This window comes from Panonychus citri, unplaced genomic scaffold, assembly GCF_014898815.1.
Source record: "Panonychus citri isolate SS breed McGregor unplaced genomic scaffold, ASM1489881v1 Contig00028, whole genome shotgun sequence".
Taxonomy (NCBI): domain Eukaryota; kingdom Metazoa; phylum Arthropoda; class Arachnida; order Trombidiformes; family Tetranychidae; genus Panonychus; species Panonychus citri.
This window is the reverse complement of record NW_026515433.1, coordinates 1,169,769-1,195,338: the sequence shown is the minus strand read 5'-3', so window position 1 is coordinate 1,195,338 and position 25,570 is coordinate 1,169,769. Positions and strand designations below refer to the sequence as shown.

At 33.0% G+C, this 25,570-nt stretch overlaps 3 protein-coding genes across 4 annotated transcripts; all 3 read right to left on the bottom strand.

The window, feature by feature from the left end:
* Nucleotides 1-489: 489 nt before the first annotated feature.
* Nucleotides 490-3,208, bottom strand: LOC128397187 (hsp90 co-chaperone Cdc37-like). The gene is made up of 5 exons (XM_053357872.1): nt 2,605-3,208; nt 2,223-2,522; nt 1,899-2,136; nt 1,637-1,823; nt 490-1,144 (listed from the first exon to the last, which is right to left on the bottom strand). The coding sequence occupies exons 1-4, from the start codon at nt 3,006-3,008 to the stop codon at nt 1,638-1,640; spliced, it is 1,128 nt and encodes a 375-aa protein (XP_053213847.1). The 5' UTR covers nt 3,009-3,208; the 3' UTR covers nt 490-1,144; nt 1,637.
* A 224-nt stretch (nt 3,209-3,432) lies between these two features.
* On the bottom strand, nt 3,433-6,879 carry LOC128397180 (uncharacterized). The gene is made up of 13 exons (XM_053357866.1): nt 6,448-6,879; nt 6,259-6,386; nt 5,865-6,204; nt 5,509-5,820; nt 5,347-5,412; nt 5,181-5,242; nt 5,023-5,118; nt 4,868-4,963; nt 4,625-4,800; nt 4,400-4,561; nt 4,246-4,320; nt 3,711-4,178; nt 3,433-3,639 (listed from the first exon to the last, which is right to left on the bottom strand). The coding sequence occupies exons 1-13, from the start codon at nt 6,531-6,533 to the stop codon at nt 3,538-3,540; spliced, it is 2,169 nt and encodes a 722-aa protein (XP_053213841.1). The 5' UTR covers nt 6,534-6,879; the 3' UTR covers nt 3,433-3,537.
* A 2,303-nt stretch (nt 6,880-9,182) lies between these two features.
* LOC128397175 (filamin-A-like) lies at nt 9,183-25,442 on the bottom strand. Of its 2 annotated transcripts, XM_053357859.1 has the most exons (18): nt 25,286-25,442; nt 23,844-23,989; nt 23,454-23,674; nt 22,122-22,822; nt 21,797-21,959; nt 20,329-21,723; nt 19,747-20,121; nt 19,279-19,452; nt 18,900-19,223; nt 18,423-18,723; nt 18,047-18,200; nt 16,856-17,045; nt 14,266-14,612; nt 11,201-12,437; nt 10,852-11,118; nt 10,005-10,781; nt 9,744-9,938; nt 9,183-9,668 (listed from the first exon to the last, which is right to left on the bottom strand). In XM_053357859.1, exons 2-18 carry the CDS (start codon nt 23,951-23,953, stop codon nt 9,481-9,483), a joined length of 7,119 nt encoding a protein of 2,372 aa, XP_053213834.1. In that variant the 5' UTR covers nt 23,954-23,989; nt 25,286-25,442; the 3' UTR covers nt 9,183-9,480. The 2 variants fall into 2 exon arrangements, with proteins under 2 accessions (XP_053213834.1, XP_053213835.1); XM_053357860.1 differs by lacking the exon at nt 19,747-20,121.
* Between the last annotated feature and the right edge of the window lie 128 nt (nt 25,443-25,570).

Sequence of the window (25,570 nt, the reverse complement as noted above, 5' to 3'; positions counted from 1 at the left end):
TAACTTTTTCTCTTCGTAACAATCAACTAACTTTCCAAAGTCATATGAACACTTTTATAATCGTGATCAGTTTTAATTGTTACCGTTCATAGTTTAACCTAATTGAAGATAAACAATTAAGGTAAACACATACACACCTTGATTGTCAATGTATTTAATGAGTACAATTTTGTAATATAACAATCAACTGTAATCATTGGATGTAAGGAAAGATAATCAATTGAAATTACTGAGCAATTGGTTAAATTGAATTAAGAGAAATTCTGAATTAATCATCAATAATTTATCTTCTTGATTGTCGATTGATGATCTTTGATTATAATAAAAGAAATGCAATTCAGGTTTAACTGATTCGATCTAAATTGTTACAATTTCTTGTGTAAATGTTTAAGTATTACGGTGAATTTGTGTCGATCTGATTACAATTAGTTAAATAACGACCCTTGATCACTTAACTAATCAAGACAAAAATATAATTACAGTAAAAGATCAAAGATTTATGGTTTAATTATCTGATCTATAGACTGAAGCTCAAAGTACATTGAACATGGTGTTCAAAGTATAATTAGTAATGTGATTTGTATGAAAAAGTTGTTGATTTAATTGTTTCGAAATCAAATCTATTTCAACTTTAATTGTGCAATCATCAGAGATCTGATTTACAAATGAAAGTATTTGAAATTAGTTGATTAAGAGGAAAACAATGAATAGGATAATGAAAATGAAAGTCAATACATTTGGATTGGGATAAACAGTTAAACAATCCGGAAGAGAAATGATTAACAATTAATTGTGGTAAATTCATGAGATGAAATTAATTTTGATTGAACTTGCTCCATCTCCACCGACAATTAATTTACTATTTAGGTGTAACCTTGATGTTGTTGCTTCATTTGGTTGTGTTAATGTTTTGATTGTTGATTGTTTGTTTTGCTCAAGGATATTTAATAGATAATTGTTGAAAATGAATGGATGAAACAATTGCGCCACCAAATTTGATTGATTGTCGTTGCAATTACGTTTGATTAACTCTTTAAATCCATTTGGAATTGACTTTTGTACATTAATTGTTTTAAATCCATAATTAGAAAAACTTTAACATCAGATCTGCGGAAAGGGTTGATTGTTAATCCAGGAACATGGTCTGTAATTGTAAAAGAGTCAAGATAAAAATGAGTTAGTTTAATTGATTATATTAATTGTTACAAAATTGAAATAATATTCCATCAATTTAGTCAATTGTGAAATTAGTAGTTAATTGTTGGACTAATATTAGCAACTTGATAGGAAAACATTTGATAGATGTGAGTTTTTTTTTGTAGGATCACTAATTTTAAGGAGATAATCATGAGTTGATTTGGTTAATTGTTTCAATTGAAGAGAATTGAACTTGACGGAAATAGTAGTAAATCTTTTCTCAGCTAATTGTGCAACCAAATAAAACGATGTTACACTTGAGCTATGGAGACTAACCAAAAGATAAAAGATTAATCAACTCAATGTTACGATACGAAAAAAACTGAGTCCCAGTATACATGAGGGTTAACCATATCAGTTGATTATCATACATCAAAGGTTAAATAATTAAAAATGTATACAAAATGCTGATGGAGATACAACAAAAGTATTCATGTACCTCATTTATCAGATGAACTTTCTTTGATTTTGGCATAAATGGCCTCTTTTTCAGATCCAGATTTAACGCTTTTATCATCCTTATCTCCCTCATTGGCAATATCTCTGGCATCAGGAACCCATAAACCCGAATCGACACATCTCTTCATGTGGTATTTGGCCTCATCTTCAGGCATTTCAGCAACAACCTGAAAAGGGAGAGAGAGAGAGAGAAAGATTATCAATAGAAATTAAAGTCAATCAAATGATGACCTTTAACTTACCTGTTTCAACAGTTCAATATCTCGATCTTCGAAGCATTTTTGCATTTTCTCTGGAAGAGTTTCGAAAACTTCAGTTGGATCTAACCCCCCAGGACCCAATCTTTTTTCTCTCTCTTCTTCTTCAATCTCTTTCATGGCTTTTTCAATCTTCTCTTTAGCTCGATCTTTTATCCTCTTACGGAAGGCTCTCAGTTCGTCTTCATAAGCGTCCAAGTACTCTTTCTCAGCTGTTTGAATTCTGTCAGTTGAAACCATAATGAAAAGAAAGAGATTAATTCACGTCAATTAAAAATGGACAATAAAAGATTAGTGAAATTAATTTACCTTTTAAAGAAACTTGAAATACATGCTCTAGGATCGCAATCTAATTGTTTGGCCAACTCAAGGATATATTGCATTGAAATTACTTGTTTGGATACATGAGTCATGAGCTCATGTTTTTCTTCAATTTCAAGATTTAAACACCAAAGTGTCAGGTAATTAGCGGTTTCTTCACAAACCAATTGAGGCTCATCGAGTAAATATGTTCGGCAATCTTCAGGTTTGCTTAACATAGCAAAATGTTTGATCTTTTTCTCATTGTTTTTAATGAATTCGAGGTATAATTGTTCACGTTCATCATCACTAAAGGAAAACGGAAGAAAATTTAAAATTAGAAAGTAATAGGAAAAAAAGAAAACACATAACCAATAAGCTCCAAACTTACCTGAGGTGAGACTTATCTAATTTAGGAGCAGGTTTATTGATCTTTGTAGCACTCCAACCATCTTTACTAATTGTATCGACATTCCAAGGCATTTTTCGTTCTTCTTTCAGGATATTTTCATGATCTATTGTCGCTTGGTTCAATTTCTTCTCCAAATCAGCTAATTCTTTTTTCAAGTTTTCATCATCAGGTTTACTTTTAACTTGTGATTGTTTTTCTTCAAATTTTTTCTTTACACTCTCCAGATTATCCTTAATTTTTTGTTTCTTCTCATTAAATTCAGCCATTCGCTGTACCCGAGCCTCATGTCTCCATTTAAATAGCGACTGTTTGTCAATATTAGGATGAGTATCATCTTCATCATCACTAATTTCAATATCCTTCCATTTACTGTAATCAACCATGACTCTTAAATGGACAGTTCAGTTTTCAAATGGACCAAAGAAATAACAATCAACCGGAATCCGTTTCGAGACCAATTAAGATAAACACAGTTTGAAGAACGTTAATTTAAACTGAATTAATGACAATTGTCACTGTTAAGATCAAATAATTTAAAAATTAAACAACAATCAGATGATAACAACAAAGAAACAAAATCTCATCTGTCTAGAAATTTGTAGAAAAAAATAAAAGAAAAAAATTTCACGCGCGAAAATTAAACTCTTCTTCTAATTGTGAGAAAATTTTTTCTTAATTGTTGACTAATCATCGAAGTAAATTTTCAATAGAATCAGTTCAATCTATCAACTTTTCTAATTACAATTTAATAGATTGTTTAAAATTATAGGTTAATCAATACGCCACATGAATGGGAAACAATTAGAATCTGGAAAAAGGTAACAATTAAAATGGTTTCGATTTTGATTTATTTTGATTAAATGAATATCGTTAGATATTAATAATTATTAAAATGAATTAAATTATCAATTGTTAAATAGAAATATAATTAAGTAAACATCCTTCCTTGTAACCAGATCGAAGCCAAGATCGTATTGATTGGACATTATCGAAATAATTATCGGTTATTTTTAACTGAATTCAATTAGAAATGAGAAAGTTAATTGTTATCAATGAATTGACTGTACAAATTGTTTAATACTCACTGATTGGTAAATTTCATCAATAGAATTAGAATCAAATGAGATTAAATGATTTAATTGTTCTAAAATGTTATAACTTAAATCTCGAAGTAAATTTCGAGTCGCTTGATCATCGGTAAATTTGGACAAAATTAATTTAATAACTTTGTCAATTAGATGATCAGCTAATTTTGGTAGATCAATTTTCTTGGATTGAGATGATTTAATTTCATCCATTAGCTTAATTAATCCGAAAGGTAAAGTTACCATGTTAAGACAGAAACCGGTACGATTTAGATGAGAATCGTCATCAATTATATTGGTATAATCAATTGATTGATCATCAAGATGAATTAAATTTTTCTTAAAATTAGTAAACAGCAAATAATAGTATAAATCAGTTGATTGATGTTTGTTGATTGTAGCTAGAGCATCGGTCAGGTAATTGGGATTGTATTCAATCAGGTAGTCAGAATTTGGAATTGCATTGATCTGGATTGGGTGAATTAAAATAAAAAATGATTAACAACAATTAAGGAAATTGGAAAACAAAACTTACAGGTAAATCGGACAATCCCAATGAATTGTATTCTATTGGATTAAGATTAATCCTTTCAATCTTATCATATGGTAGCTGAATTGAGTAAATGTTGAACAATTAACAGAATTAATTTTCATCGAGTGGATTAAGAATATTAATTGTTGATACTTACTTCTTGAATGGATTTACAAATATCGAGACCTTCGGTATTGATTGATTTTATATCTTCATTTGTTTCATTCCAATAACCGCTCAGATCCTTGATTAGATCAGGATAATCAATCAGCTCCTCGTAAACTTGCTTCTGAATGAAAGGATAATCATCTCTATTCACCTGTTGAGACCAATTGATTTAATTAGTTGGAAATAGTTGAGAAAATGATTAATAATAACTCACTAGATTAATAGTTGCGTTTAGGTTTAGATGGTCAGGAATCGGTTTGAAATTTACTAATCCTTGATAGTCAAGTGATTTAATCAGTTGATTCAGATCAAATTCTGAAATATTGGTTGGTAAATATGATTTGAATCCAAATGAGTTCATGTAGTTCCTAAAATCAGTAATATTTTGATCTAATTTTCAGTTAGATTTTTAGTAAAAAACTTTAATCTCATAATTAAATCTCATTTCAATACTAACTTGCATTCATACACGAATCCCAGAAACGATTTAATTTATTGCCGATCAACTCAGTTAATCCTGAACAATTATCTCTACAAATAGGATTCCAATCATCTAACAATTAAGTAGAAAGATAATTAGTTCTGTTTTAATCCAATCAAATCAAAACAAACCAAACAAATCGTCATCAGAATCATCAAAGTCCAAGCTATAGTTTTTAAACCAATAGTAATCTGGATTATTAAACGGGATTACCAAGTGATTAAGTCCTAAAAGATTAAAGTAAAACATAAGTTAATTGTTGCTCATTATAATTAATTGCATAACTTACCAATAAATGAACACAAAGATTTGCCACCATTGAGGTTTTTCATTTGACTTGCAAGGTGCAATCTTGTTAATTGTCATTGATTAGAAAAATAGATCAACAGAAATTAAATTAAGACCTTATTCAGATAAATTGATAAAGTTAATTGTTACAATTTATTATTACTTACAAATGTTTCATGTCAACTTTTTCCGGTGACTCGATATTGTCAGTCTTATTGAGACTGTTGCATTTACTGATGATTAAGCAAATAATACATGTAATAATCAATATACATTGTTAATCAATCTAATCAGAAATTGGTTATTATTATTATTGGATTAGCACTTACTATTCAATCAACTGATCCAACTCATCAAGCACTTCAGTTGGAGACGATTGAGTTGATGTTGATTCTGTAACAATCAATGGTTTCGACACATCGAAACTTGAAGATCTATCCATCGGTGTTGCTTTCGGTGTTGTTGTCGGTGCAGTTTGTTTGGTTACATGGTGATGGTCTGAGTGGGGATAGTGCCGATGAGAATCTGGTACTTTTGGTGTTGACAAAGATTGCGAGGTTGCCCTTAGCTGTGGAGTTGAATTAGTAATCAATGAAGTACTTGTTATCGGTTTTGTTGTGGTTGTTGAGGTTGTTGTTGAAGTTGTGGTGGTGGTGTTGTTGTTGTTGTTGTTGTTGAGGGTGAGGTTGTAGTGGTGGCTGTTGTTGTAGGTTTTGGTGTTGTCTCCATGGTCTTTGTGAGTATTGGTACTCTTATTGTTGGCTTTTCTGAGGTTGATTGTGTTTCTCTTGATTGATTTGCCTTTTCCTCTAATATTTTGTCCATTATCGGTGCTACTGGCGCTTTCAAAGGTTTATTATCATCCCTATGATAGTGATAATGATGATGATGATGATGATGATGGTGATCTGATGGATTTGGCGTTGAACTAGTTGTCGCTTGTGTAGTTGACGTTTGTTCAACAACCGCTGGTTCCGATATTATTGGCGTTGAATTGGCCATGATTAGCGGTTCACTTTGAAAAACTAAGAACGCAATTAGCAAACAATTTAAAACCTCCAAAGACTTTAATTACTCACCATGATGATCAGTGTACATGAAGTAAATTGCGGTGAATATGATCACGAAAACAATTAAAACAATAGCGTAAAAAATTTGCTCCAAAGGTGATTGATGATAAATCCATTCAAGAGTATTGTTTGACACTCTACAATCAAATGAAACAATTAACACCAAATCTAAATCTTAATTATCAACAATCAACTTACCTTGAAAAATATGAATCATCATGTTTCCTCCTGTTGAATTTAGCTCGAGATGAATTGGAGTTATAACTTTCACTGAATGGATTCATTGATTAAATGAATGATCACAACAATTAACAGATTTAACAAGTTATAAGATGAGTAGCAAATTGATTGAACAATTAAATGGATAACATTAACTTTATTACATTAAAACCCACAATTAAATTGAAACAAGTTGATGTTGAAGTTTATTGATTGCTAATTGTTAAAATTACCTTTTCAATTAACTTTAATTGTGGGAAGCTAAAGAAGCTTATGATTTATGTTTTTTCACTCAAAAATCAACAATTTAATTTAATTACAAACATTATGAAAATACCCTGAGGACAAATCAAAATCAATTAAATCTAATTTCATGTCTTTTTATCATATGTTAACTGTTGATATTATTTACACCTTCAAACCAGATTTGTTGATTAATATCATATTAATCAAGTTAATTGTTACACTCAGAGCAATCGACTAATTTTGTTATTATCAGAAATTTATGATTATTGGTTAGTCTTAACCTTTAGTTATCTAATCGGATTAAATGAGTTAATTGTTTTTAATCACAATCCAATAACAAAGGATTAACTGAAGACAATCAATTTTAATTGTTAAACCGACAGTCACAATCTTAATCATAGCCTTGGACAATTGGTGACCTTAAACTTTACTATTAAGATTAATTTTGAATTAATTTTTATTTTTCAGAATCAACTAATCACCTTAATCTTTTCATAATGATTAATGAATTAATCATTTGTGATTTTGATTTAATAGTGAAATTTTAAATTGATTCAAATTGGAAATGATTTATAATGTTCAAGAATTGAGAATGATTGAAAATTAAAAGACACCCAATTGATTTAATTTAAATCTATGTGCAACAATTAAGTTGATTATCTCTTGATTTGATTTGGAAAATCAACTTTCATCATTTGCAATTTAGAGTTGGTTATCAAGTGAATATCATAAATGTCAATCAAATTGGACAATTTAATCATTTGGACATCAATTTTTGATCAACAAATCACTAAATATTGAAGCAATTAGATTTAATTGGATTTTGATTAATGATCCCGTCATTGGTGATTGATTTACATGGTGATTAGTTAATGGTTAATGAATTAAATGGAAACAAACAACTATGATGGTAAAATAAATTGTTCCGAGTGAGTTGATTAAATTAGTTTCAATGGTCAATATCACTCAGAACAATTAGAAAACAAAATTCGAGTTCATTTTAGTTGAAAATAATGAAATAAGATCAGTTTTAATTGCAACAATTTAACTACAAGTTTTACGTTGAACACAATTCAAATTTTCACTGACAATTTAAATTAAATAAAGTGGACCAATGTTACAATTAACTTGATTATCTAGACACTAGAACCAAGATACATGCAAACGATGGAAAGTAAATTGTATCTTAATTGTTGAGCTAAATAGTAAACAATCAGGATCAAATTGTGACAACAAGATATTAATGGTACTTACCCAAAGTATTGTGTTTATAAATATTCATCGACTGGTTACTTAATTGTAACCATATTGATATTAGAATTTGATTTATTTACAATTTACTGAGTGTTAATTGTCATCGGGGATTTTTGATTCTATGATAATTGGCTTCATTTTGCTGTAATCTAGTTAATGATGATCGGAGAGCTGGATTAAAGGCATGAGGAATCGGATTAATTTTCTTTGATTGTATTTCATCAATTGTCGTTTCTTTATCAAAATTATCATGAGTATGAGCATAAGGAGCTGGTTGACCAAAGAAACGGACATGAGGCCTAATTGGTTGATTGTGTCGCTGATTGTTGTCATCGTGATGGTCATTGTCATCGTAATCAAGGTAATGAGGTGGTTGCTTGTAACGTTGACCACTCTTGTAATTAGCAACTGGGTAATAACTTTGTTGATTAACAGGTTGATTAACTTTTTCACGTTCAATTAAATACATTGGTGGATGTTGATTGTAATCGTGATTACGATTTGAATAATGTCTGTAATACTTTGGATAATCAATCGTTGGGTAAACAAAATAATATCGTTGACCAGGATAATTGTGATAATAACGTTGTCCGTAACAATTTGAAACAATTAACAAAAATCCAACAACCAATATGAACATAATTAACTTATTGTTACGAGTTTATTTTGATTAATGAAAAAATTTTGCGATTTTTTTGTTCACAAAAGTTAATTTAAATTCTGTTAATTGTTCACTAACTAATCGACCTCGTCTCTGAACTCAATCAATTACAACAATCAAACGGAAATAGGAAGTTAACACTTTGATTTAACGATTTGATTAAAGTAAATTGTTTACAAAGTCTAATCAATTAATCATCACCATTAAGCGAATTGTATAAAAACAATTAAATCATTCATCTTTATCAGTGTCTTTTAATTGTTTAAATCACGAATTGTAAAACTTTTTCTAGCTGTTAATTGTTGTTGGATTGATTAATGATACAATTATTTTAGGAACCAATAAACAATTAACTTTTAATGGGAAAATTAAATAAGCACCAACAGGTTAACCTAATTTAAGGTTTAATTAAGTAGGGATTGAAAAGTAACCATGGTTAAATTGGCAGTCGATTAATTTAAATAAGAATCATAATCTAATTGTCTAATTGTTATGATTAAGTTTTGATTGTGAGGAAAGAGATTATAAAGAAAAGGATTACAATGATTAACAATTAAAGGATAATCTGTAAATTGTGATAGTTTAATGAGTCTGTTTTCCAGTTGTATCTTTAACGGTGTTTAATTGTTTGGTTAACAGTTTAGGTAACAATTAGTTGATTGTTCAATTGATTTTTCGTTTATTTTTTTCCGTCTTTTAATAATGATGATTAATCCCTGTTAATAATTGCATTCTGATGATGTATGAGACTTGATAATTAAACTTCAACAACAATCAATGGTAATTCAGTTATGGTGCATTCGACAAAAAAAAAGGTCAATGGTTTTCGATTAGTCATCAAAAGGTCAGTTCTAAGCGGCTTCCACTTTGAATGGACTTCCAGGGATGTGGTCATCTCCCCACTTGACGATCAACACGTAGTCACCTTTTTCCTTTAAAGTGTAAGTTACATGGTAAACATTTAGTCCCAAATGTTTCGTCATAACTTCATCGCAAGGTCCTTTAGGTCCATAGACGGCAGCGAATAAGATGTTACTTCCTATTATCAAATGAGAGAGAAAGTTGATCAACAGTTTATCGATTGATTATTGGTAGATTAACCTTCAATACTAACCCGCTCTCTGTCCGTCGACAGTTAAATTAGTTGGCTTATTAACCAAGGCTTTTTTGATTCCGTTTCCTCTAACGGTGACCTTAGATGCATCCGATTTGAATTTAGGTAAACCACCAACTCTGCCAATCGGTTTATCTGCAGTTTCAACAGCCAAAGATGCTGATTCAGCTTCACTAATTGGGATTACCTTGTCACCTGAGAGTAATTATTAGAGTATTAATTGTTAATAACAATTTACTTGATTAGTTTCCTCGTCCTTACCTGTGCAACGAACCCTGAATGGACTTCCAACAATATGATGTCCATTGTACTTAACGGTTATGTAATATTCACCAGGACAGAGGGGAGTGTATCGGACCTTGTAACCTTCCTCGCACTCGGTGCAATCCATTGAGACCTTGGATGGTCCGTCAACAGAAACTGAGAGTCGCCCGTGTCCAGCTGAACAAGTGTCAACAATGAATTCAGTTTTAACACCGCTTTTGGTGTCTTTCAATCCTGGACCAGAAGCCGTTACTGCCGCGGGATCAGCTGTGTCTTTGCCGACCCTTATACGATAAGGACTTTCCTTTATATGGACTCCGTTGAAACGTATATGAAGAGTATGAACACCATTCTCTTTGGGTACAAATCGGAGAGCGTGTTCATCAGCATCTATCATGGTAATGAAACAATCGTCTTCAAGACCAGTTGGCGAAATAATTTTAGCATCGAGAACACCACGAGCTCCATTCAAGTTGATGATAATGGTCACTGGTGCACCGACCTTCAAATTATTCTCATTTGGTAAAGCTCGAAGTTCAACTCTTTTCGCTTCGTTAATTTGAGGCATAACCCAAACTTTGAACGGACTGTCGGGTATGTGTTGATCGTTGAACTTTATTCCAACTCGATATTCTCCTGGTTCGGTTACTTTGTAAGCAACTAGACAAGAGCCATCCTTGCGATCTTTGAAGTCGATGTCAGCCTTTGATGGACCTTCGACTGATAAAGACAAGCTTCCAGCACCAGCTTCTCGTGTCCATACATTAAATTCACCTGAAAAGACAAAAATTATCACGAGGGTCAATAGAGTCAATTGATGAGAAAATAATCAATCAAAACTTACAAGGCTCATGGACAACACCACGTTCGAGACCTGGTCCACCGGCATGGACTCTGTGAGCACCATACTCTCTCAAAGGTCCAACGGTAAATTGAAATGGTGAACCGGGTATATGAGCATCTTTGTATTTAACACTAACGGTATGAACACCAACCTCCTTGGGGACAAAATTAACGGCATACAAGCAATCGTCAAGATCCTGAATACAAGCATCATCGGTGTGTCCCGAAGGTGATGTAACGGTAGCATTCATGTCCATAGCAGCGGTTCCTGATCGCATTTAAATTGGAAATTGAAAAATTCAAAATGAAAACGATAAGTTAAAGATCAGATAAAATAATTAAAAGGTTACCTGGCATTTTGAAGGTTAATTTGCATTCTGAACCAGCATCGGTGATCGGTAGGGCATCTCTTTGTTTCTTGATGTTTTCCCGTTGAATGTTTGATCCTTGACCAGTGACCTTAACAGTAAATGGACTTCCAGGAACATGATGATCAGCAAATTTAAGGTTGATTATATAATAACCTGGTTCGGTGGGTTTGTATCCCACTTTCAATGTTCCGTCTTCATTGTCTTTGCAATCGATCTCAGCCTTGGATGGACCTTCAATTGATAAACTTAATCCACCAAAACCGGCCTCTTTAGTATCAATGAGGAATTCATTGTTTATATGGGTTCGACCCTCTTTCAAGGCTGGACCACTGACCGATACCTTTGAGGCATCACCAATCTCTCGTTCCAGGACATTTATTTTGAATGGAGATCCACTTATATGTTTACCCAATCTTTTGATATGAATACAGTGTTCACCACACTCACGGGGAGTGAAAGATATTCCAAGATGACCATTGGGCAGTTTCTTCACGAAACAAGGTTCTTCTAGGCCAGAGGGTGTGACGATAGTAGCTGCCAGATTACGAATATCTTTCTCAGAGCATTTCAAACTAACTTCAGACGAATGTCCAACAGACAATTGAGCTCGTTTTCGTCCTTCGCCGGTAATTTTAGCGGAAAATGGACTCCCCTTGATGTGTCGTCCAGCAAATTTGGCAATAATCTTATATTCACCTGGAAGAATAGGTAAATATGAGACTGAAACTGTTGAGTCCGAATTATCAACACACTGAATTTCCGCTTTAGATGGACCTTCAATAGCCACTTGAAGTCCCCCACCTCCAGCACCTTTGGTGTAGATTGTAAAATCACATGGCTCACCAGCGATACCATGAGTTAGTCCAGGTCCAGCGGCAGTCACCGCTCCACTAGAGACTCGATCGACGAAAAATTTAAAAGGTGAACCAGCGATTGGATCTTCATTATAGATAATGTGAAGTTCATGAAGACCTTCTTCTTTAGGATCGTATTTAACACTAATAGTACCATCGTGATTATCGATAATTGTCGGTTTATCAGTAGCACCTGAAGGCATTTTAATGAACGCACGACGTTTCGGCTCAACAGAAGAGGGTGGAACTGGTACGTTGTATAATTGAACCTGTCGAAACTCTCGAACCTCTGAATACGATGATGACTCTTCCTTCCGAACGATAGTTCGTCTCGATTTAACTTCTTCAGTGGTCTGAGTTGTCTGTACAAACGAAGAGCAAAAAAAAGCAGAAAATGCTTATAAAATAAACGAACAATTAAACTTTCGAACCTCGAATTCATCCCTGAACCATTCAACTTAAATTAGCATTAAAATCCAATAGAAAACTAAATTGATCACCAGATTAACAACAAAGAAAATGATTCCCCTAAATTGATATTATATTTATTGTTAGAACTTGAATTATCGAGAGAATTTCAATTCTCAATGGTGATGAATATGCAATAATCATGATCGTTTTTTTGTCGAAAATGAGAAAAAAAATCATCAAGAACTAAATTAGAAGGAATGAAAAGTAGTGGAAAAAATTGGAGCAGCGACAGAATTGAAAACCATATTCTCTGTGTTAACGAATACACTAAAAATATCTCGTCTCCTAGACTCGAAATTTTTTCGTAAAAAATATGAAATAACAGAGATACAAGTAGATACTTATTAGTTTAGTTATTTGACAGTTTTTTCCCTCCTCCTCTCTTCACTTTTACGTTATTTTGGTGCTAAATAGTCTTGCTCCTGAAATATAATAATATCATTGGAATCAAAGCAGAAAGTATCCCAAGCATAACCAGTAATCATTTGGATCTATCAGCTAATCATAGAATCAATAGAATCCTGAGAAAAGTTCCCAACTTGACTTCACCTTTGACACTTCACAGGTCAATATTTTCACAGAACTTGAACTTGTTCAGAAAAAATTGGAACTTTTACCTTTTCGATTGGGAATGATTTTCGTTTTATGTATAAAAAGTTATCAAAATGACGAAAAAAGAATCAGTTCAATTGACTAATTAAACTCAGAATTGAATGTGAATCTAATTTCTTAGTTAATTGTTATTAGGAGGGAAACTTTTCAACAATCAGAATGTTAATCAACCCAGAAATGTTGATGTGATGAACGATTAAAGGATTAGTGTAGATAAAGAAAATCTTGGCAAGAATAACAATCAAGATTATTGTAACTTCAAACAATTGAATTAACACCCAAGTTTTAAAAGAAAACAATATCACTAATCAGTCGAGTGATTAACTAATCGATAATAAGTTAATGTACTGAGGGGAATAGATTTAGGCGCCAATCTTACTTTCGATATTAAACCAATCAATGAATTCGAAGGAGTAATCGATTAATACAATGTTCCATTAGAAGAAAATGAATCACAGGGAATAGATGATTAGTTAATAACACTCAGAGAAAAAAAGTCAACACACAATGAGAATAGTTGATCAATGATCGATTATCGCTAATTATTTAGAATAAGCGATCAAGTGATGACCAGTCGAGATGATGAGAAGGCGTGAGAGAAATCAGATATTAGAACTTTTGAAATAAATGGATTATCGTTGACAGGATTACGAAGAGACACCAACAAGACACTAAATGATTTCTTCGAGACAATTTGACAAAAAACTTGTTAATCCACCTACGCAAGCTTGAAAACGACAAAAATCTGAACTCAGAATCAGTTCAGTTAATTGATATTCCCTGGTAATCTTTTCCTCTCACTCCTCCACCGCGATCATCATCATCTTCATCCTAAAGTTCTGACTCCCTCTGTCATCTCTCTCTCTCTCTTTCTTTCTTTATTTACACTTGTTATCATTTGTGTCGTTTTCATTTTGAAAACTCTGTCGTCAGTTTAATCATAAATATCTGTCTCTTTTCCCCTCATTTATCATGAGAAATTTTCTCTCTCTTTCATGGTGAATTTTTTGTTCTGATTCGCGTTCTGATTTCAGATATTAGAAATCAGTCCCGTTTCTCAGAATAGAAACTGAATCATCAGGAGCATTTATCGAAATCAATTCTTACCTTAATTGTGAAACTACCATTTGGAATTGATTGTCCACCAAATTTAAGGTCAACTTTGTAGTCTCCTTGTTCAATTGTTTTGTAATAAACGTTATAAGTTCCGTCTTTGTTATCGGCTACTCGGTATTCAATTATTTCCTCTTCCTCTTCCTCGATCTCCTCTTCGGTTGTCGTTTGTTTAATTACCTTTTTCACTTGACTCTTGGTGCTTGTTACCTGTTGCTTTTCAGTTCGAGTCTCTTCCTTCACCTTGTTCACCTTACAGGTAACCGCACCTTTGCCTGCCTGTCGAGCGTCAACTTGAAGACATTGCTCTTCGCCTGCGGCTATTGTTTCCTTTACCTTTTCTGTGAATTGAAAAAACGAAATGCACAATTTAATTCAATGATTAGGCTCATATGGGAATCAGAGTGTTAATTGTTCACTGAAATTTGATTGCAAGACTTTTCCTCTCTACCGTTGACATTTAACTCAACATTGTTGATAGACTTAAATTGTTTTGACAAGTTAATGCTAATTAAAGAGTTGATGACAATCAACTTAACACAATGAGTTAATTGAACACTAATTTTCCATCAACAATTCATTCATTAAGTTGAGAGAGATTCTAATTAATGGAATTATTAATGTTGTTGTTACATAATTTTAACGAATATGAAAATTATTATTATTTCGAAGATGATTAATTAATGGAAATAGCTAATTGCTGGTGCGACAATTAAAATGCATCCACAACAAGAGTAATAAATTGTTGTCTCAATTGAGATTATTAATGATTATATTATATATGTTATATTTCAATAATGAATGAAATTAATTATCATAATGTTAATTAATCATCTAGATATAATTGATCAGATAAGGTAATGATTCAATTAGATTTAAATTATCTATAGCATAGAATTAAAGATAGTAAAGATCAATAACATGACATCAGTACAATCAATTAGATGATTATTTAATCAGATTATGATAATTAATTATATGATTAGATGAAATAATGAATATGTATATATGAAGATAAGTTTTCAATAGTTGGAGGTAATTAATTATCATAACAAGAACATCAATCAGGGAACAATCAATAATTGAGATTTCAATTTGAATTATCAAGTTGGTATTTAATAGGTCATGAGAAACATGATCAACACTAATCAAGTGAAATGTTAACTAACAATTTAAACTCTCAAGTTACTGGTGCAAAATAATAACCAGAATTCGTGTGATAAAATGATAAAATAATGAGGTAGCAATTAAAAATTGCGAAAATGTTTATTATAATTGTGAATAATGTTAATAATTTGCCAAAAAGATAAAGTAAATTCATCAAGGATAATTCAAGTTTCATCTTGTTGATTTGAAACAATTTCAAGGAATCAGAAACCGTTATCACCCTGTAAAAGATGCTAAGCCTTGGCTTCTTGTCTCTCTCTCTCTCTCTCTCTCTCTCTCTCTCTCTCTCTCCCATCATCATCATCTCTCCATCCTCATCCCAAAAATTATAATTTAACCCGAAAATGGTATTGAAACTTATGAGAAGAGACTCCAAAAATATGTCTACAATCAACATCCATCATAATTTAACCAGAAAAAAATAAGATTTAAACTCAATTAGAAATGAGAAAAGTTTTCACCAAGGTGAGAGTTTCAAGGTAAATTGATCAGTTAATTAAGCCTCGAAAAAGTAAAGTTAACTATCATCAGTGAGTAATTTAGTCTCTTACAATTGATTATTATCGGTTTATCTTGTAGATATAATCATGAGGATTAGTTTACAATCAGGAAAAAACTGAAAATTAATCCAATTTTTTTTCTCTACTTTTAATCAACATTAAAAATCTGAAGCTGAACAACTTTCAGAACTTTTTTTTCATCATCTTCTTCATGAATCGTATCTAATATTCATATAATAACTTTCTCATGATAACCAAACATGATAACTGTATGAAAATTTCTTGGAGAGATTCCCATTGAGCTGTAAATCAGAGTTCTGTGACTGGAACTACCCTGTAAATTGCGACCATCCTTAACTAGAATAAATCACCAATTAAGTTTCACAAATTTAAGATTCCAGGCTTGATTTCTGGGCTTCGGTGGATAAATCAAAAAGTGTTTAATATACTCTGAGAATTTGGAACTTTTTTCAAATGTTAATCCATCCAATGAACAGCAGCCTCATAACAATTAACGAAAATGTTTACATCCATTGGATTAACAGTCTTTATCATTTCCTAATCTTCCCTCAAAATTATGGATAATCTAATCTACGGATAATAAGCAAGATTTTTGTATCATATCATATGATGATTTAAATGATGAGGATGAATCAACACCTTAGGCTATATGGTGGCCTCGTCAAGGTTGATGTGATTAACGTCATTGGGAGTGACAGTATTTGATTAAAATACTCTAATACCTTTCAACTTCTTGGATTTGATCCACAATTAACGAATTACAATTTGTCAGAATTTTAAATTTCTCCCCTTAAACCAATCAAAGCCAAATATTTGTATCATTGTGAACATTTTGAGTATTTAGTGTTAGAATTACAGTGATTAGCACTTCTCAGAGTGTTTTTTTTTGTACTTACGTGCGATTTTACATTTATCCGCTTGACCAGTTACCGTTGTCTTGACCGTTATCGGAGCTCCAGGCACGGGTTTACCTCCAAAGGTAACGTTCACCTTATAGTTACCCACATCGTCGGGTGTGTAGTTCACCTTGTAAGTGCCATCCTGATTGTCAACGATTGTCGCCTTACATTTAGACCCATCGGGAGCCTATTTGAGTGGAAAATTATTAACGGGATAGAATTGAGCAAATCATTTCAAGAGGATAAACTGTCAATTCTAAGTGTTATCAACAGGGCTTGTTGGAAGTGTCATTGATGAAAGAAAATGTCACATTATTAGAGAGAAAGAAGATAAAAAATCTTCGAAATTGAGAAACAAAAAGTTCGAAAAAAAGTTTTTATTCCAAAATTAAACAAACTGATACTAATTTAGTCGCACATCTATTACTTAACAAGAATGAATTGATTGACATGTTATAATCGTAATTGTGAGATTCTCATCTGATTAGGTGATTAACACTGGATTAGCTAATCAATAGATCACATTTTCTGAATTTCTGATTAGTTTTTAAATGTTCCATTCCACTATAATTGTTGATTACTTGGAAGAAAATTAAAATCAATCAACAATTTTCCATCTATTTTGATGATTAAAATTTAGTTGATTATCTTGAATTGTGAAAAGATAAATAATCATTACGATTTCATTGATTTTCAATTGTTGACAGTTTTTCTGAAAAGGTCAAGGACTAATTGAGACAATAAATTGTTCACTTTAACGATTGAATAAATCACAATTTGCATAATTTACCTTCGGATTTTTAATTATTCGTCAAGGGAATATAATTGAGATTGAAAAATAATTACGAAAAATTTAATTGCTCAGATGTGCATTTGAAATCAGTATGTAATCATGATTACGTCCCTGCACAAATATAAATCATCATTGCAATTTGATTATGATCAACAATTTAATTGATGAAGACAAATCAATGGAATTGTAGCTTGAGGAGGAATCGAACTTGAGTTTACCTATTCAGCGGCGAGAACTTGAGCCACTACGCTGAGCTTAAGCTCAAAAATTTGTTTCAGAATTTGGTAAGAGTCAAATTGAGATTTGTTAATTACTATTAGAATTAATTGGAAAATCAACTTGATTGTAACTTCAAAGAAAAGCGATTGATTTGAAAGTTTTATTTGCATTTTTACCTGAATTTTAACTTCGGGTCTTCCGTAACCTGCGTTTTTGGCATCGATTGTAAATTCAGCGGGAAAACTGGCAGGAAGTGTCTTTGCAATTCCAGGACCAGATAGTTTGACATTTTGAGGTTCGGTCATTGGTTTGACCTTCATTTGAAATGGACTTTTAATTGGAAAGTGAGAGAAGGCAAAAAATCATCAATAATTAGAAAATTGTTTATGGACTAATCAACCTACTCATGCAAATTTCTTCATGAATATTTATGCTTATGATTAGTTGATTTCTTCAAGTAAAAAGATGCTACTTAAGCAGTAGAATGATCTAAATGATTAAATTTAAATTGCTGATCTTGAAAAGCTATTTTTAAATGCGAAGCTCAATTACCTGCCAGGAATAGGTTTTCCTCCATATTTAACATTAACGTTACATTTACTGCCTTCTGGTGGTGGTAAATAAGATACGTCGTAAATGTTATCGCCATTATCTGAGATCTCGGGGGAATAGGGAACTGGTCCTTTTTCTGAGGTCACTTCAACGGTCAACGGAGCTTTGCCAGTTTTGGATGCATCAACAGTGAATGGAAGAGGTGGACCGGCTCGGCAATTAGCTGGTTCTAAACCTGGACCATAGGCTGTTACCTTTGATACATCAACAGGGTGATCAACGGCCACTCTAAATGGACTTCCTGTTGAGGTTAAACATTGAAAAGAGAAACAATTTAATAACAATTTAGCTAACAAAAGGTAATATAAAAGATAATTCAATGAATAGGAAGATAGTTTTGATATTTTTACATTTCAAATTGAATAGAAAGTGAGTTAATTGTTTATTGAATAGAGATTTGATTTTTCTATGACCTACCGGGAATCTGTTTGTTGGCAAATTTGATTCCAATATCATAATCACCGATTTCAATCGGAATATAATCAACGGTACAGGTTCCATCGCGATTATCACGACAGTTCATCTTCGCTTCGGATGGACCTTCGATAGAAAGGCCTAGAGCGCCGATACCCGCTCCTTTTGTCTCCACGGTAAATGTATTCTTTTGATTAATGATTCCTTGTTCCAAACCAGGTCCATAAGCTCTGACTTTTCCTGGATTACATCCTCTGGTCGCATTCACGGCAAATGGACTTCCAGGAACAGCTTGACCATCAACCATAACGTCAACTTTAAGTGGACCTAAATAATGAAAGGGTGAAGGTTAACTGAGATCGAGAAATTAAACTCAACTGACCTTCTTCCGTTGGTGTGAAGGCAACTTTATGTGTTCCATCCTTGGCTTTGGTCACTTGAGTAGCTGTTTGAGAACCTGATGGGTTCGTTATTCGGCACGTTACTGTGGCCTCAGATTTCTTGGGTAAAGCTCGAGTGTCAACGGTAAAGTCAGTTGGCGAATCCAAGAAAACGGCTGGAAAATAATAGGAAAATAAAATTAATTAATGAGACAAATTTGACATTAATGGTGAATAAATGATTAGAATTTGACAAAAAGGAATGACCTGGATATTGAGTTCTAAGGAACGATAAACCTTGACGAACAACACAAGAACGAAACAAATTACGAGCAAACAATTAAGAAAATTAGTAATGCGATGCTGGTGATTGATTTAAACTCTACAAGACTAAAAGGAAGGCTAAACTAAGAATTAAGAACATATCGAAAGTTAGTAAAGCAAAGATCGTTGATTATGTTGGTACGAACCATCGGCAAAGGCTCGACCATAAATCGGTATATCAATTGGAGCCTGATTGTGTCGATTAACTTGATTGGAACCAGATGAAGTTGATGGTGAAGGATTAACCATGGATAATGTTTGCTCGGGAAGACAGTAAATGTAATTTGGTTTATCATCAATTTTACCACTTCCGGCAAGAGAAACTGATATAAGATATTGGCCCATCTCAATTGGAACAAAATTGACTAAACAACCTTCCGAAGTGTTAATTACATGTGGCCTGATCGGTCGACCTGAAGGACTTGTTATACAAATGGAGATATAATCATGGATAAAAGGTATGCCTGCTAAGGATTCATCAATAACAACTCGAAATTGATATAAATTGTTCATCACCGCAACTGGCAAAGGATAAAAGTTGTGATTACTTTTGTTTCCGTTGATTAATTGTTAAACATGCAAGATTATGATTAAGCTGTTAATCGATTGATTTATGTTAACCAGTAATTGGCAAAGACTGACGGCCTAATGTGTTGATTTGTAAGTATAAGTCGTCGATGGATAAAACTTTATCTAAAACTTTGTTTTTCTTTCAATATCAAACTTACTTGGTTCTAGTCCTTCGACTTTGACCTTGCTCAGGTCACTTGGAGGTGTGACAGGTACAGTTATTGGTGTTCCTGGAATAGGTTGACCAGAATATGTCGCATTTACAGTATAAATACCGGCCTTTGGAGCAGTATAATCAATTGAATAAGTGTTGTTTTCATTGTCTTGAAGTTGAGTTGCGATTTCTTTTCCTTTGTCATCTTTAACTGCGACCTTTAACTGGCCTGGTCCCGCTTCCTCTGCGTCGACATTGAAGAAAGTTGGAACACCCGGTTTAACACCAGGCTCGACTCCAGGTCCAAATATTTTAACCTTTGCGGCGTCGGTTGGAGGTGCAACTTGAACCTTGAACGGACTTCCTGGAACAGCGACTCCGCCATAGTTAACTTGGACAACGTGTTTATCTGGATTCTCGGGCTTATATTCACACTTAACGGTTCCGTCTTTTGCGTTGGCGACTTTCATTGGCACTTGTTCACAAGCTTTGTCCATAACGGATACATCGAGTGGAGCAGTTCCAGCTTTTCTTGTATCGACAGTGAAGTCTGTAGGGCGACCTTGGACAACTGAAGGTCCGATACCTTTTCCTGTGGTTACAACTTTGTCTGGTGCAAAGTCGGGACCTGGTTTTGAAGTGACCTGAGAGACCCAAGGTGACTGAGGAATATCCTCTCCGTTGCTGAGAACGTGAATTGCATATTCACCAGGAGCTGTTGGAAAGTAAACAACATCAGCTGAACCATCCCCGTTATCCGTACATTCAATTTTAGCCTCAGATGGACCTTCAATTGTGAACCCAAGGGTTCCCGTTTCACCGTTTGTGTCAACAGTAAATTTAGCGGGATAACCAACGACACCGCCTTTTAATCCTGGTCCATATGCTCGTATTTTTGACGCTTTTGGAGGTCCAACATTTACCTCGAATGGTGACCTGAATATTTCTTGAGTTCCAAAGGAAATAATAACCACATATTTACCTGGTTTTGCAGGTCGATAGTCACAATCAAATGTTGTCGCATCGATTTTACGAATATTGACCTTTTCAGGTTTTCCATCAGGTCCGATTACTTTAATATCAAGATTTCCTTCACCAGCACCTTCGGTGGTAACCTTGAAATCAGCGATATCACCAACTCGCACTCCAGTTGGTTGTAAACCACGACCAGAAGCTCGGACTTTCCGTGGATCGCAAATTGGTGAGACACGAACACCAAACGGACTTTTGGGCACTTGTTTACCAGCAAAGAAAACATTAACGGAATGGACTCCAGTTGCCTGGGCAACATATTCACATCGATAAACATCATCACCAAGAGGACGAACACGTAAAGGTACAGTATTTGGTTTTCCAGTCGGATCCAAAATAACGACTTCTAATTGACCTTTACCAGCACCTAATCAACACAAAAATAGGAAAAACGATTAAATCTTGATGGGTGGTAATTGTTACATCCGATTGAAATTTACCTTTAGTGAAAACATCAAAATAAGTCGGTTTGCCGACTTGAACTCCGGTCGGTTGAAGACCTGGTCCTGATGCAGTAACTTTGGTAGCATCACCAGCGACACCTTCGACATTGACAGCGAATGGAGATTTTGGTACTTCGACTCCGTTAAATTTGACGATCACCTAAATTGATCAAACGAAGATGAAAATGAAAGAGTAAACAAGAGATTAATATGATTAGTAAACTAAGAGATGGCGGTGATATCATTTTCTTTGCAATTAGATAGAAATTAACACCGTTCTTAGTGATCTGGTGCCTCGAACTGACGATGTTGACAAATTTACCTTATGTTGACCTTCAATCTTTGGAGTATAAGAGCAAGTGTAAGTTTTACTTGGATCGTCATTGAATTTTGCAGCGACAGGTTCTTGTTTGCCTGATGGATCCAAAATGAACACTTCGACTTTACCTTTACCAGCCGAAAAAGTTTCAACGGTAAAGTTTGTTTGAGCTCCTTTGACAACACCATCGGGCTGAATTCCTGGTCCATAACAACGAACCCGATTTGGATTATTTCTTGGTCTAAGTGGTGCTCCAGGCTTTAATTTAGCATTAGGATACTGGGATAAATAGGTCATCATTGAAAGATCATCCACTTTGGGATCGACAACATCATCGGGTTTAATTAGTTGAGGGACATTAAGCCAATCGTCGGCCAATTTCATCGCTTCTTTTGTATTTTTCAAAGCATCTTCTGGCTTCCAATCAGGCCAGTCGGGACATAGACCTGGTGCAACTGCATCGACCAAAGCACCCAAGGCTTTACCACTGTTCCAATCGGTGGTGAAATTATTGACCGGAACTTCTGGAATCTTATTCTTGATCCAACCAAGGAGTCGTTGTTTGGGTGTTGGCTCTCCCCGCCCTCGGTACATTGAGTCATCTTCACCCTCCCACATGGGCATTGAGATTGAATAATGAAGGATAAGAGTCCAAATTAAGCCGAGAATCAGCTTAAGGTGACCATCAACAACATCAGTACTATCTGTGAATTCGTGATGAGATCATGAAATTCAAAGTGTCAGAATGAGAAACAAGATTATCTAATTTGATTGAACTATAAGATTATGTTGGTAATCAACCAACAAGTAACGTTGAATCATACATGTAGTTAAGTTAATTACGATTTAGAAAGTGAACAAACAATATTACTCATCATCATTATAATTAATCTGAAGAAAAAATTTCACAATGAATAGCAAACATGAAAACAATTCATTGACTCGCCAATCTAGTTAATCCATTGACAATTAATCCAAACCATATCAATAAATTATTAACAAGAATCTTTAAAATTCGTGATGGTATTAAATTCAATATCCTACGAATCTCGAAAAGTTGAGTAAAATTTATTACTTGTTGATTATCACCCAAACATCAAACAATTTACAGTGAATTATATTCAAGGTTGAACAATCTAAATTTAGTAACTATCAACAAAAAAGCGACTAAATTAGTGGCAACTCTTTACAGTTAACTGATCATTAGGGTTGTTCACAAGAATATCGATAAAATCTGATGAAGAAGAAACAAATTCGAGCCCTGATGAAGAGTTTAAATTAACAGAATCAATCGATGAAAATTAACAAAAAGAGAAAAAGAAACAATTAACTTACCGATGTTGACGATTTTGATTCCTTCTTGTTGAGTTAAAAAATTAAGAGCGATATTGACATTCTCAAGTTTTTGGGCTCGTAGTTTAGGCCGTTTATTGTGTCGAGGTAATCGTTTTCCCGAAAGCACTTCGACCAAGGCAACCAAACGGGTGCCATCTTCAAAATCAGTTTCCAAATTTTCAATATGAGAATTGACAGTTTTCAAATGTTCATTGGCCCATCTTAATATCATCAAGATCATTTGGAGTCACAATTCAATTAAATTCATCGGAAAGTTGATCAAATAAGGAAAGAAAATGAAGAGAAATCAGTTAATCAATCGGGTTCACATTTAAATTCCATAGAAGGAGAAGAAGGAAAATCAATGATAACAATCAATTAATCGCTTACCTTGTGAAGGTATTTTTCTGAATTCGCTTCCAAACAGCATCCTCAGCGAGTTCTCTCTCCATAATGTCCTCTTCATCCGGATTTCCTCTTCTATCATCAGCTACACCCATTTTCACTTTGGTTTAGGACACGGAACGATGATTAACCTGATAATTAAGCCCAACAATTAACAATAAATTTATATTCTTGTTTACAAAACATTCAAACTGTCCACTGGTTACAAATTCAAACCACAAATCATGGCAACATGATAATCAACTCATCTGATTGATTGATGATTTCATTGATGATTTATGTTGATAGTTGTTGTTTTTTTTGTTGATTATTCTGAAAAAATGATTAATCTGATGATTCAGATGAAATCATTGGAACAGCAATTGTTAATTTTACAATTTAAATGCCTTAAGTTAAAACGGTTCATCGATAAGTTTATTGTCAATTTAAACTAATTTAGTTAACTATTATTACTTTGATCCTGCTGATGATTGCTATTTGCTAATAACAGAATTACATTAGTTTAAATTGTCGTGATTATTTAAAGCCAAGAAAAAGTTGATTCTTAACAACATGATCTCTTTTGGTTAACCCAAATTCAAATCAAAATAAACACGTTACAATTAAGATAAATATGATCACTTGGAAATTACAACAATTTAAATTGTCTCAATTTCCACAGAATATTATTTAAATCTAATCAACGATTTACGATTAATTGTTGATACGAATTGTTATTGATAATAATTCTTTACACAATTAAAGTTACTAATTATACATCGCTTTGTGTTTTTGATCATCTTTTAACAGCAACAATTTAACTCGTAACTATATGTAAACAATTAACAGTTAATTGTGAATGAGAGAAATGAATAATTTTAATTGTAATTTATCAAATGAATGGTAACTAATTTAGGTTTTGTGTTTGTTGATTCAATAATTTCCTGGTGGAAATTGCTAATTAATCTGTAATTTAATTGGTTAACCACAATTTACCATTGATTAGTTGTATTTATGTTTACACTTTTGTTTACAATTAGTTTCTCATCATCTTCATCAATGGTTAATTACATAAATTACATTTTAAATTGTAATTTTTTTACTATAAACAAATGAATATATAAAATGGATTAAATTTAATCATTACAATTGACAGTTGTACCTGTTGATTGTTGAGTATTAAATGTTTAACTTGACAGAATTAATTTTCACATTAGTTAAATTAAATAGTTGAATATGGTAATTTAATTTAGCTCTGTTATTATTGTAACTGGAGCATAGGAACAATTAAACTCAAGCCTATTTTCATCACGATCAACAATTTAGACACAAACACAATTTGGTAACGATAAGTTGATTAATCGTAACTATTAGAGGCACAAATTAAGGTGTAACCGATTTAAATATCAACCTTAATTGCGATGGTTAATAAATGATAACTTTCTTACCTTTTTTATTTAAATTGATTATCAAATTGGTGATGAGGTTGAAAATGATTATCACATAAACAATAACAATTAAAACGTGTTAACGTTAATAAAAAAATGATATTGTAATTACTTTGATTCTGTGGGAGCAAAGGGAGTTTGTTATGAGAAGATGAAAAAAGATGAAGATGAAGATGATAAGAGAAAGAGAAAGAGAGAGAGAATTAAGAAAGAGAAGAAAAAAAGAAAGATAATAGATTCTAACTGTAAATGATGAGAGAGACAGGGAGAGAGAGAGAGAGAGAG

Bases quoted from the DNA above. Each gene is read 5' to 3' on its own strand.
- LOC128397187 (XM_053357872.1), bottom strand. From the start codon at position 3,008: ATGGTTGATTACAGTAAATGGAAGGATATTGAAATTAGTGATGATGAA. The intron at 2,523-2,604 runs GTAAGTTTGGAG...GTTTTCCTTTAG, and splicing joins TTAGATAAGTCTCACCTCAG to TGATGATGAACGTGAACAAT. The intron at 1,824-1,898 runs GTAAGTTAAAGG...CTCCCTTTTCAG, and splicing joins ATATTGAACTGTTGAAACAG to GTTGTTGCTGAAATGCCTGA.
- LOC128397180 (XM_053357866.1), bottom strand. From the start codon at position 6,533: ATGAATCCATTCAGTGAAAGTTATAACTCCAATTCATCTCGAGCTAAA. The intron at 5,119-5,180 runs GTAAGTTATGCA...TTAATCTTTTAG, and splicing joins ATCTTTGTGTTCATTTATTG to GACTTAATCACTTGGTAATC. The intron at 4,562-4,624 runs GTGAGTTATTAT...TGGTCTCAACAG, and splicing joins TAAACGCAACTATTAATCTA to GTGAATAGAGATGATTATCC.
- LOC128397175 (XM_053357859.1), bottom strand. From the start codon at position 23,953: ATGGGTGTAGCTGATGATAGAAGAGGAAATCCGGATGAAGAGGACATT. The intron at 23,675-23,843 runs GTAAGCGATTAA...GATGATATTAAG, and splicing joins CAGAAAAATACCTTCACAAG to ATGGGCCAATGAACATTTGA. The intron at 19,224-19,278 runs GTCAGTTGAGTT...TTCATTATTTAG, and splicing joins CTTCACACCAACGGAAGAAG to GTCCACTTAAAGTTGACGTT.